General features: G+C 43.6%; 1 protein-coding gene across 2 annotated transcripts; it reads left to right on the top strand.

Annotated features, from left to right (window-relative positions):
- The first annotated feature begins 7,359 nt into the window (after nt 1–7,359).
- Nucleotides 7,360–12,229, top strand: LOC117350656. 2 transcript variants are annotated; one of them, XM_033925106.1, is made up of 6 exons: nt 7,360–7,408; nt 8,224–8,281; nt 10,614–10,750; nt 10,905–10,965; nt 11,310–11,427; nt 11,721–12,229. In XM_033925106.1, exons 1-6 carry the CDS (start codon nt 7,397–7,399, stop codon nt 11,965–11,967), a joined length of 633 nt encoding a protein of 210 aa, XP_033780997.1. In that variant the 5' UTR covers nt 7,360–7,396; the 3' UTR covers nt 11,968–12,229. The 2 variants fall into 2 exon arrangements, with proteins under 2 accessions (XP_033780997.1, XP_033780998.1); XM_033925107.1 differs by having other exon boundaries at nt 7,372–7,408; nt 8,091–8,281.
- Nucleotides 12,230–13,065: the final 836 nt, after the last annotated feature.

The following is a 13,065-nucleotide window of genomic DNA, read 5'->3' as shown; positions in this document are numbered from 1 at the left end:
CCTCCCGCTACCCGCGCCCGATTGTGGCCTCCATGGTTCGCCATGCTCAGACCATGCTGATAATGCAGCATGCCAAGCTACATGGCCCGATCGTATTTGAAGGCAGTAAGCTGCTTTTTGTACCGGATCTATCACCAGAAACTGCAAAAAGAAGAAAACAACTTTTAGCATACAGACCTGCATTGAAAGATCTGGGAGCCAAGTTCGGTATCCTGTTTCCGGCGCGCATGAGAGTCACTCTAAAGAACAAAACAACAGATTTTGCCAATCCAGCAGAACTGGCAGAATTTATTGAATCTGAAAAGCCATCTGCCATTGATAAGACCTGATCTTGTTATTGTGTGGTGTTTTGATAATCCATGCTATCTGTTTTATTCACTTGTTCTTTTGTTCCTCAAGCCTCACTGCCATATATATTGTGTTGTTACATGATAAGAATTTCTGTTATATTCTGGCTTGTCTAACATATCACCTTGATGATTTTTATTATCACTGTGTGTTTTTTCCTCTGTGGTTCTCTTGTTCTGGGCTGTTAGTGCAGACCATTACCCCCATAGGGCTTTGTTAGCTGTTGCTAACAAGATGTTCATTACAGTCTGTACTTTTTTTGCTCTCATTCACAAACAGAATGTTGCTATTTCACTATTTGCTTCAATCAATGTAATAGGGATCATTATTTCATGCTCTGATATGCCTAATCTTTATTCTTTTGCATCATGTCTATAACATGCCTTTCTCTTAATGTCAAGGGGCTCAACAATCAGGTGAAAAAGACCAAAATATTACGTTATGTTGAAAAATTTACTCCTGATGTCATTCTACTACAGGAAACTCACCTGTCCTCGTTGGAATCCTCCAAACTCACACTGAAGTGGTGCTATCCTGTCTTATACTCGGCTGCAGTCCACAAAAAGGGTGGAGTAGCTACCTTTATTCGTCGAAGACCAGATTTTGCCATCTTATCTCACGCTGCTGATATAGAAGGTAGGAGGCTCAGAGTCCATCTTAAAATCAATGGAGATTCCATTTCCATATTCAACATCTATGCACCTAATGTAGACAGCCCTGCCTTCTTTGATGCTTTGGCTACTGAGATCACATCAGTTGGTGATTCCCGTGTTATCATAGGCGGTGACTTCAATTTAATACTGAATCCGCTTATAGACCGAAAATCTACTGTGCCATACCGAAAATCTAGATCGTGGTTTAAACTTCAAGACATACAGACTCAGTTTAAGTTAGGAGATCCATGGAGGACCTTGCATCAGACGGATACGGACTACACTTTTTTCTCTGCACCTCATGCATCTTATTCTAGAATAGATTTCTTTTTGATCAGCTACGTTTTAATGTCGAAAGTCACTACAGCAACGATAGGTGAGATAGCAGTATCGGATCATGCACCCATACTCCTTACTCTTCAAGATCTGGGCACTCCCATCAACAAAGGAGCATGGAGATTCAATTCTACCCTGGTGACCGACGACACTTTTTTGCTTGAAACCCGAAGTCACATCTCAAATTTCTTTGAATTAAATAAACCTGAGGATACCTCTTGGGTAACTACCTGGGACTGTTTCAAAGCCTTCATACGAGGTATGATCATTTCCTACACAGCACGTCAGAAAAAACTTCTCACTGATCAAGAAGCTACTCTACAAAAAAAACTGAAACAGGCGGAACACCATCACATGCTTCATCTACGGGATCCAGACTCCTTGTCAGCTCTTAGGAAATTACGTTTTGAGTATAATTTACTACTCAGCTCGGCCGCGGCCAAGGAGGTATTCATGAGGACGGCTCATTACTATTCAACGGCTAATAAATGTGGACATCAACTTGCTGAGTATGTGAAGGTCAGATCGGAACGGACCACGATTCCGGCTATTAAAGATGATACGGGCAATCTCTGGACTAATACTGATGACATCTGCTCTCAGTTCAGGAACTTTTATACTGATCTGTATGCTTCTGATGTGCCTGACCCTCTCTTGTTTGAGCCCTTTCTAGCTAATTTACCACACTCTACTATTACATCTAGTGACAATGCAATGCTATCGGCACCTGTGCAAGAATCACAGATAAGAGAAGCCCTACTTTCAATGGCTAAAAAGAAAGCCCCTGGGCCTGACGGTCTCACAGTAGAGTTTTACCTCGCATTTCAAGATCTGTTGATTCCGACCTTATTGAAATTTTTTGATTACCTTATTGCTACTGGGGATATCAGAGGAACATTTACCGAAGCCACAATAATAGTTCTGCTGAAGACGGACAAGGACCCTTTGGATGTAAAGAGCTACAGACCTTTATCACTGATTAACTTAGACGCGAAGATTTTTGCTAAAATCTTGGCGATTCGGTTGCAAGCGGTACTACCCACAGTGATACACACCGACCAATGTGGCTTCATGTCAGGTCGCCTTTCCTCGGATAATACCAGACTCTTCTCTCACATTATCAATCAAGTTCAGCACTCTACGGACCCGCTGGTGGCTATGGCTTTAGACGCGGAAAAGGCCTTTGACCGTGCGGAATGGTCCTTTTTATTCCATGTGCTGCGATGGTTTGGATTCCATGTGGATTTTATAAAAATGGTTAGGATTCTCTATGCCAATCCATCAACCAACCTAAGGATCAATAACTCTTTATCGAGGGCTTTCCGTCCGTCTCGAGGGACCAGACAAGGCTGCCCTCTTTCACCTTTATTGTTTAACCTAATTTTGGAACCACTGCTTATTGCTATCAGATCAAATGCTCACATCATAGGTTTTCATTGCGGGACATTTCAGGTGAAACTCTCTGCGTACGCAGATGATATCTTGCTATATTCGGAGCCGGAATCCCTCAGCAACATTTTTAATACCATTGAGTCATATGCTAGGGTTTCTGGATACAAGCTTAATATTTCAAAAACAGAACTCATGCCTCTTAACAGTGCTGTATGTCATGATTCCCTGAAACGTCATGGGGTTAAGCTAACATCCCAAAAACTGAAATACCTGGGACTGTTTTTTGGCCCAACTTTGGAGGATACAAGTACCCTTAATGAAGATCTGTTGCTTCACACTGCCAAATCATTGACTGAGCGTTGGTCTCCACTTAAATTATCCTGGTGGGGTAGATTGGACACCATCAAAATGATTTTGACCCCCAAGATAAACTATATTCTCTCGATGATGCCGTTTTTATTCTCATTGAGTGTTTATACACGTCTGGAATCAATATTGGTCAAATTTCTTTGGAATCAAAAAACACCTCGCATCGCTCTAAAGAAACTGAAAATGTCCAAGGAATGTGGAGGTGTGAATTTTCCAAGTTACTACGACTACCACTTAGCGTTTCTATCCAGACAAGGCTCTAAATGGATAGAGGAGTGTCCAATACTGCGCCCTCCTGCATGGCTTCTTTTCGAAAGAGCCTTTCTTCCTGAGCACCATCTGCGCCTCTTACCCTTTACAAACCCCTCTGCTAAAATCAAGCAGGATGTCATCATCTCTTCCACAAGGAAAGCGATCCAGATCTTGGATGAATCAGCTGACATTGGATGGAACTCGACGACTCACTCATCTATATGGAACAATCCACATATAAAGATTCAGGGTCAATACATTGAATGGCAATCATGGATCAAACTGGGCGTATGTCATGTTCATCAACTAATGGAAGACTCCAAACTGTTGTCATTCACTGCCCTGCAAGCTAAATACGACATACCTGCAAATCATTTCTTCCGCTGGTTGCAACTACATCACTGTATCTCTTCTAGCCACTTACTTAACACTCTGACACATGTTGTTCCTACACTGTGTCTTTGGTGTTCAACGTACAGCGGTGAAAAGAAGGAGGCCTCTGCATGGTATCGTATTCTACGGAATCATAAATTCTCATCTTGTAGGTCTTTACATGATGTTTGGAGTCATGACATTAATATTGTGTTCACCCCCGTTACTTGGGAACATATATGGTTATCCGCTAGGAAGTCTCTCAAATCCTCATCAATAGCACAAATGATGTTCTTCATCCTACACAGGGCGTATTGGACCCCACATAGACTGTCAAAAATTGATAGTAAACATTCGAATAAATGCTGGTCTTGTTCCATTAATGTGGGCACCCTTGATCACATGCTATATCACTGTCCAAACGTCAGGTCTTACTGGTCGCAAGTGTGGTCGATTATTTGTGATATCTTACCTATTTCATCTGCACTTTCTTTTCCAATTGTTATATTTGGCTCAATTGTGTTATCAGATGATCTTGATGTATACCAATCCAGGTTATTGTCCTGTCTGCTACAATTGGCGATTAAACCTGTTCTAGCCAACTGGAAAGACTCTTCCACCTTGGACTCTAATATCTGGTGGAATACAATATGTTTATTTGTCAAATTTGAAAAAGTTGCCGCTGAAAAATCGAACTCCATACCTACTTTTAACAAAATTTGGGGCCCTCTTCTGATAGAGACATGATTACCGTACTCTTGGGCATCTATACTTTCCCTTTTGTAACATATTTCTACTTGATTTGTCAATATGTTTGTGATCAAGCATCTTATTTGTGATACAGTTCTGTAATGTTAGCTTTTCTTTCTTTTCTTTTCTCATTACCCATGCTATATATGGTTCTTTTTAACTGTATTATGCTTGAAATAATAAAAGAAATTGAACTTAAAAAAAAAAAGAAATTGCAGAAAATTATAAATGGTAACAAAATGCAGATAGCGTGGGAGCTTAAAAGCACTGGATGAAACTCCAACAGATTGTTCAGAAAGAGAACATGTGTCTAGAGAGCTTTGGCCCGTCTGTCCGTCCCTTCCTATTTTCTAATGGCCATTAGCTCTGGGCTCTGGTGCTTCTCCATTCCCCCATGTGATTAAATCGACCAAGTTCTCTCTTTTTACATGGTGAGGCAACTTGCCTTCCTTTGCATTTTATGCTATTAATAAAGCGGCTACATTTCTGTTCTAATTAAATGTTGCAATGACTGACGAATGACAAGTTACAGTAAAGTCAAACCAAAAATAAAGTGATACCTTTTAATGGACTAACAATGCATTTTAGCTTTTGAAGGTAACCCCTTCTTCTTCAGATCAGAATTAACAAATATCAGTATATAAGTGAAACATAAAAAGCATTTCAATGTTATTCTCAGTAAAAGTGCACCACAGACTCATATTCACACTTCAGATAACCCCCCGAAACACTGTACCATGTACTGAGATGGACATTTCGGGTATCCCAGAAATGAAGCGCCATAAACTCAGATTAACATTTCGGGTATCCCAGAAATACTGCGTCATGGGCTCAGATTAACATTTCGGGTATCCCGGAAATACTGCATCATGGGCTCAGATTAACATTTCGGGTATCCCAGAAATGAAGCGCCATAAACTCAGATTAACATTTCGGGTATCCCGGAAATACTGCGTCATGGGCTCAGATTAACATTTCAGGTATCCCAGAAACGGAGCGCCACGAGCTCAGATTAACATTTCATGTGTCCGCGTGCACTTTCTTTCCTTAAATCATTCTCCCGTATTTCGATCTCCCTCCTATTCCTCTGTCTTTTCCTACTGTTTTAAAGTGTATCATGTTGATATCATGTGACATTATATGCCCTAACTTGTGTTGTTATTTGAATACTTTTACCGCTGTAATTGTCTGTTGCCCATTTCTTGCTGAATACCGCCTTCAGGAAATTTCTTCAGAAAGGATGCAAATAAATCCTAATAAAATAAAGTTGATAAAGATTCTCGTTACTGTTTTGCAAGACCCCTCCCCAACTACATTAAGGGCCTGTTTTACAAAACCACAGTAACCAATAAGAATTGAATGGGTTTCGGTTCGTTTGCCGTGCAGGAATCACTCTCATGACTTGTAATAAAAGCCGTAAATGTTTTGGCTTTATTTTTTTTTTTCTTTACCATCTGCATTTTAGTAATTCCCATAGCACAGTGGTTCCCAAACCTTAGTTCTGGAGGCCCCCCAGCCACTCAGGTTTTCAGGGTATCCACAATGAATATTCATGAGAGAGAGTTGCATGGAGTAGAGTAGGTGAATGGAAATCTCTTTTCAAGATATACGCAATGAATATTCATGAGAGAGATTTGCATGGAGTAGAGTAGGAGAATGGAAATCTCTTTTCAGGATATGCGCAATGAATATTCATGAGAGAGATTTGCATGGAGTAGAGTAGGTGAATGGAAATCTCTTTTCAAGATATACGCAATGAATATTCATGAGAGAGATTTGCATGGAGTAGAGTAGGAGAATGGAAATCTCTTTTCAGGATATGCGCAATGAATATTCATGAGAGAGATTTGCATGGAGTAGAGTAGGTGAATGGAAATCTCTTTTCAAGATATACGCAATGAATATTCTTGAGAGAGATTTGCATGGAGTAGAGTAGGAGAATGGAAATCTCTTTTCAGGATATGCGCAATGAATATTCATGAGAGAGATTTGCATGGAGTAGAGTAGGTGAATGGAAATCTCTTTTCAGGATATACGCAATGAATATTCATGAGAGAGATTTGCATGGAGTAGAGTAGGAGAATGGAAATCTCTTTTCAGGATATGCGCAATGAATATTCATGAGAGAGATTTGCATGGAGTAGAGTAGGTGAATGGAAATCTCTTTTCAAGATATACGCAATGAATATTCATGAGAGAGATTTGCATGGAGTAGAGTAGGAGAATGGAAATCTCTTTTCAGGATATGCGCAATGAATATTCATGAGAGAGATTTGCATGGAGTAGAGTAGGTGAATGGAAATCTCTTTTCAGGATATACGCAATGAATATTCATGAGAGAGATTTGCATGGAGTAGAGTAGGAGAATGGAAATCTCTTTTCAGGATATGCGCAATGAATATTCATGAGAGAGATTTGCATGGAGTAGAGTAGGTGAATGGAAATCTCTTTTCAAGATATACGCAATGAATATTCATGAGAGAGATTTGCATGCAGTGGAGGAGGTGAACGCAAATTTCTCTCATGAATATCCTGAAAACCTCACTTCAAGCCTTGCATTGATGAATGCTGGTGTAGAAGGAACGACATGGGATGGTTTCCCGGGGACAAATTCTGCCCCTGTGTCACTCTCTAGTCTAAAACCATTAACACTTGCTATAATTCAAAAATGTCATGATAATATTTAGATTGGAAAGAACAGATGCCGCTGGTCTTTTTCCATGTCTTAAATGAGTGCAAAACCCTCCTGTGGGCAGCTTAAAGAAATTTCAGCCAGAGGAGAGATGGAGGCTGTCCTGCAAGCGCCAGCTCTCCCCTTGGACCACCTCCAAGTAGATGCCTGACATTCTGCCTTTCACACTCTTAGCAACCAGTCACCAGACTTTAGGACAACAGAAGCACAGAGAGCTTGAAACCACTTCAGCATGAGCAGCTCGGTAAGCCCTTTTCATCACTTTTTAATGCATAGACAGAAGCGAGGCTCTTTCCCTGCATGATGGGAATAGGAGAGGGGGGAGCAGAGGAAGAGGGAAAGGTGGGAGCAAAAGGGAGAAAGCTAGTCTTGGAATCCACAGGCGAAGAGGATCCTTAGCTGTGGGGGAGTGAGGGGTAAAGCCTGATATAAGCTCAGGGGATCCTTACAGAGCTGCCAAGTTGCCCATTCCAGGAGGGAGACTTTTCAGCTTGTCCCAGTTTTAAACTTACATCCCAAAGCAGTGCAGTATTTCTGGTCCTTGATTCTGTCCATTGAAATCTGTGCTGCAGGTCCCATAATGCACCAGGATGAGCTTGGCAGAAATCCAGGACTGGCCAAAAAGCCTTCTGGAATGGGTAACACGGCAGGTTTGTCCTTAGCTGTGGTGGAGTGAGGGGTAAAGCCTGAGATAAGCACAGAGGATCCTTAGCTGGGGGGGGGGGGGAAATGAAGGGTAAAGTCTGAGATAAGCATGAAAGATTTAAACTATTTACAAAAAAACCTTGCAATAAGGCTTATGCTAGTTCTGGGTCAGAGGGAAGAACATAAGAAAAGCCTTACTGGGTCAGACCAATGGTCCATCTTCATGGAAGCCATCCAAGTACCTGGCAAAAGAGTGATTTAGCCCTGGTTTTATCTTTCAGTCCCCATAGAAATCCAGGGATCCCAATTTCCAGGTACTTAGGGAACCAAGAGCTAATGTCCCAGTGATACAGAGAGGGGTGAATCGAGGACTGACCTTGGCTTTCTGGGGCTCAGCTGTGTTAATTCCTGCAGGTCTTCATGGGCTGGGCAATGCCGCCGAGGTTCCTGCTGCTACCTACACCCACTCCAGGTAAGTCCCACTCCATGGCAGGCTTTTAAGTACCAACACAAGCTGTCAAGGCAAAGCAACATCATTGACATGGGGTTCCCCCCCCCCCCACCCCCTTTGGAAAAGTTATTCAGTCCTGAGGATGTTGATGCTTTTAAACATCTGAAATTGGCTCCTGATTAATCTGCTCTGTGATTATGAATGAAAGTAGATCAGAGAGCCTGGCTGGGAGCCCAGTTCAAAAATGAAGAGCTTACCCTGCCAATACCAAATTTTGCCGTCATTGTAATCAAAATGATGGCACTTAAGCGTATCTGATCTTCGAATGCTTGAGTATTAATACTTTCTGTAAGGGGTGGGCGGTTTTTGTCAAGGGTACAGGCACCCGTCCTCCTTCCCGACCCCCCACTGCCGAACACGTGCACCCCTTCCCTTATACTAGAGAATGACGGCAGATAAAGACCAGAACGGTCCATCCATCTGCCCATTAGCTAAACCCATTAAAAATACACGCTTAAATTAACTTTTCTCTTCTTTGATATTTCTGGGTCAAAGACTGTAAAGTCCACCTGGTATTGTCCTGGGTTCCAAATACTGAAGTTGCCATCTAATCAAGCCATTGTGACATCACTGCTGAGCTGGCTCTTAGGCATTATGACATCATAATCTCAGCTCTGGAATGTTGCTACTCTGGGTTTCTGCCAGGTAACGTAGTAAATGACGACAGATAAAGACCATCCAGTCTGCCCATTAGTTATACCCATCATAAATACATAATTAAATTAACTTGTCTCTTCTTTGATATTTCTGGGCCATAGACTGTAAAGACTGGTATTGTCCTGGGTTCCAAATGCTGAAGTTGACGTCCAGCCTATCCAACCATCCTGTTTGCAGAATAAAGTCTGTTCCAAGTAGTGGAGTTCCCGTTGATGCCCTCCCCAGCCCATCCTACACCGAATCACCACACACGGGACACAGACCTTGCAAGTCTGTCCAGCGCCATCCCTAGTTCCTTAATTTATATCCTTCGCTTTCTAATTAGCGATCTTTTATGTTTATCCCACGTTTTTTAAAAATTCCATCACCGTTTTCCTCGGGCGGGCATTCCAGGCATCGACCACCCTCTCCATGAAAAAGAATTTCCTAACATTGTCCCCGTCCCCGCAGGAACTCAAGTTCTCCATTCCCCGTGAGTTTTGTTCCTGTTAGCTCTGCCTTAACCACACAAGCCTCAAAGACTTACGATCTTAAAGTGTTTGAGGCTTGTGCAGATGACGACGGAGCTTACAGGAATGGAGCAGGGATGGGAAACTGAGTTCCCGTGGGGAAAATTTTGTCCCCGTGTCATTCTCTACCTTATACCTGTAATTTTCCCTGTGCGAGCAGCATTGCAAACTTGCTGCCCGTGTCGCTGGCACCTATCTCTGCCTAGGAAGTGACGTAAGATGGACAGCCGACATGACATTCACTATCCGTCGTCATCTTACGTTCAGCACATCCTTCTTTACGAGTTAGATAACACACAACAATATTTTATTTGACATATTCATTACGTTTGCAATTCAAAAGATTTTTGGTTGTTGGAAGATTGCCACAACGCTGAATGATAGCTTTTGGTGGCATTCAATTGGTCTTATCTATAAATACGAATTTGTAAGATCTGGAAACCTCTTGAAACTTATCTTTCACAGATTTAATATACCATCTCAACCATGGGAATTATGATTGCGTTTCTATTAATGATAAAGTGATAATGACTGTGGTATTTCTTCCCTTCCGACAATGACATCACTGTGTTTTATTCAAATGTTATATTTTGTCTGTTACAAAAATTTAGTCAAATGTTTGAACTAAAAAAAAAATGCACCACTTCCACCCCCCTCGACAGGGAACATACAGCACAGACAGGTGAGGCGAAGGTCTTCAACAGAGCCCTATGTTAATATCATGAAGTATGAGGGGGGGGGGAATGATTGTTCATGTATATTTGTAAGATGAATGTGCTTTTATTGATATATTATATGTTGTTATATTTGTATTTTGCACTGTTAATATGTGGAAAATCAATAAAGAATTTTAAAAAAAGTATGAAGACAGCACTGATAGGTGAAAAACAGATCACCACCCTTGCCGAATGAATTGTCATTTGGAGATCAAGCGTCCCAGTTTATGCTGGGTTTTGTAGAAGATGGGTGAATGGAGAGCTGGGTACAGCCATGCCACAGCCAACTGAAGGGTGAGGCAAGGAGACGGTTCTAAAAAGCAGAGCATTTCTAGGTATTTGTTCCTGTTCAACATATTTGGTAATTGTTTGCCATACTCTAAGCTAACAGCAAATATGTCCAAATGTTAGATGCTATAAAGAGGCGGTTGATACAGAGAAAGAGAGGCGAAGAGAAGGCAAGAAGGGAAGGGACCTGCAGGGAAACAAGCCCCAGGGAGAGTCTGCACTTCGACATCAGCTCCTCAGCAGCTGCAAAGCAAAAAGAGGTGAGGGCTATCTCTTTTCTCTGGGTCATGAACGTAATCCTGGATGAAGCCTTCCTCCTTACCCCCCCCCCCCCCCCCAAGAGTTAAGAGAATCAAGGCACGTAAAAAAATGCATCTTGTAACGCTTTCTCTCCTTCTGTCACCCTCTGTGAAGGTAACTGGTGGAAAAGTGACGCCAGCAGAAGAAACCGGCAGAGCCCAGCCTAGCCCAGAAGGTAGAGAAGGGAATAAATAGGATCTCCTTCCAATGGAAGTTATTTGGGCTGGGGGAGGGACCACAGCAGTTTTCGGACAGATTATTCCACATTGATGACTCTGCTTTTCAGTACATGGAGGTTGAATAGCCAGCCAAGAGCTGATGTTGGGTGGTGGTTTGTTTTTGTGCTTAAGATTCCCTCTAATCGAACCTTAAACCTCTTATGATTTTTGCTCGTTAGAGCACCAGACTACCGGTTGGCGAACCATTGCTCAGAGAGATCAGACGCTGCTCGGGGCTGTACCGGTGACCCAAAAATGGCCGAGTAACCATAACCGGTATCCATTGTATGGTTTATTTTAGAGATGGAAGATACATCACCCTTAGTTTATTCGCTCAGGAGACAGAAAAAGGCCAAGAGCTGTGCAAGAAGCAATGATAGCAGGATGGAGAAGACACCAAAGGATGCTGAGCACCTAGAGTGAGTAAAACCAGGAGATGCAGAGCACCAGCCTCCCCGCTTCCTCCCATCATTGACCTGACGCTGCATCTAAAGTCTCATTTACTCCTTCCCAGCACCTCAAAAACTAGATGTCACTTCCCCCCTCCCCACAAAACAAGGGCAGATCAAATTCCCAGTCAGAACTAATGCGGTGTTCTCTGCGGGATGCACACGTTTATCCAGTGTCTGCAACCACGCACGGCTCTGACAGAAACACACTTTTAGGGAACTGTTCTGGGTTTCCAACAGCCAATTTCTATTTCTTCCAACAGAGCTCCTCTGGGGACCCTCCGGCTGCCACCTCTGGTTACTACTGGTCTCCCAAAGCCCAGAGAGAAGAGACCTGCATTCCACCACCTCCGCCTCCTCACTCCTGGCACCAGAGCCAACAAGACTCTCTATCAGACCTGGCATGGGAGGCCCGTTCACGCTGACCACCACACGTCTTACCACTGGTCCATGTTTACCACCTCCCGAGGCCATGCTCTGGAGTACCTCATTCATCCTGACTGGCACTAAAGTGGAACTGGAGGTGGCGTATGCCAGCAGAGGAACATACACGAGTAACGGTGTTTCCAGCACACACATTCAGTGGCCATGGATTGCAGACTGAGCAGAAATGACTTTTGCTCAAATCCATAGCACCTAGACCCAGCAGGCAGGCCTCTCTTTCCCTCCCTTCCCCAATAGTCTGTGCAGCAACCTTTTTTCCCTTCCTTTCCCACCTCCCAGCCCATGAAGCCTCTTTCCCTCCCTTCCCCAACACTGTGCAGCAACCTCTTTTCCCTTCCTTTCCCACCTCCCAGCCCATGAAGCCTCTTTCCCTCCCTTCTCCAAGTCTGTGCAGCAACCTCTTTTCCCTTCCTTTCCCACCTCCCAGCCCATGAAACCTCTTTCTCTCCCTTCCCCAACAGTCTGTGCAGCAACCTCTTTTCCCATCCTTTCCCACCTCCCAGCCCATGAAGCCTTTCCCTCCCTTCCCCAACAGTCTGTGCAGCAACCTCTTTTCCCTTCCTTTCCCACCTCCCAGCCCATGAAGCCTCTTTCCCTCCCTTCTCCAAGTCTGTGCAGCAACCTCTTTTCCCTTCCTTTCCCACCTCCCAGCCCATGAAACCTCTCTTTCTCTCCCTTCCCCAACAGTCTGTGCAGCAACCTTTTTTCCCTTCCTTTCCCACCTCCCAGCCCATGAAGCCTCTTTCCCTCCCTTCCCCAACAGTCTGTGCAGCAACCTCTTTTCCCGTCCTTTCCCACCTCCCAGCCCATGAAGCCTTTCCCTCCCTTCCCCAACAGTCTGTGCAGCAACCTCTTTTCCCTTCCTTTCCCACCTCCCAGCCCATGAAGCCTCTTTCCCTCCCTTCTCCAAGTCTGTGCAGCAACCTCTTTTCCCTTCCTTTCCCACCTCCCAGCCCATGAAACCTCTCTTTCTCTCCCTTCCCCAACAGTCTGTGCAGCAACCTTTTTTCCCTTCCTTTCCCACCTCCCAGCCCATGAAGCCTCTTTCCCTCCCTTCCCCAACATTGTGCAGCTACCTCTTTTCCCTTCTTTCCCACCTCCCAGCCCATGAAGCCTCTTTCCCTCCCTTCTCCAACAGTCTGTGCAGCAACCTCTTTTCCCTTC

Source organism: Geotrypetes seraphini, chromosome 16 (genome assembly GCF_902459505.1).
Source record: "Geotrypetes seraphini chromosome 16, aGeoSer1.1, whole genome shotgun sequence".
Classification (NCBI taxonomy): domain Eukaryota; kingdom Metazoa; phylum Chordata; class Amphibia; order Gymnophiona; family Dermophiidae; genus Geotrypetes; species Geotrypetes seraphini.
This window is presented reverse-complemented; position numbering and strand designations above follow the sequence as displayed.

Bases quoted from the DNA above. Each gene is read 5' to 3' on its own strand.
- LOC117350656 (XM_033925106.1), top strand. The intron at 10,966-11,309 runs GTAGAGAAGGGA...GGTTTATTTTAG, and splicing joins AGCCCAGCCTAGCCCAGAAG to AGATGGAAGATACATCACCC. The intron at 11,428-11,720 runs GTGAGTAAAACC...TTCTTCCAACAG, and splicing joins AAGGATGCTGAGCACCTAGA to AGCTCCTCTGGGGACCCTCC.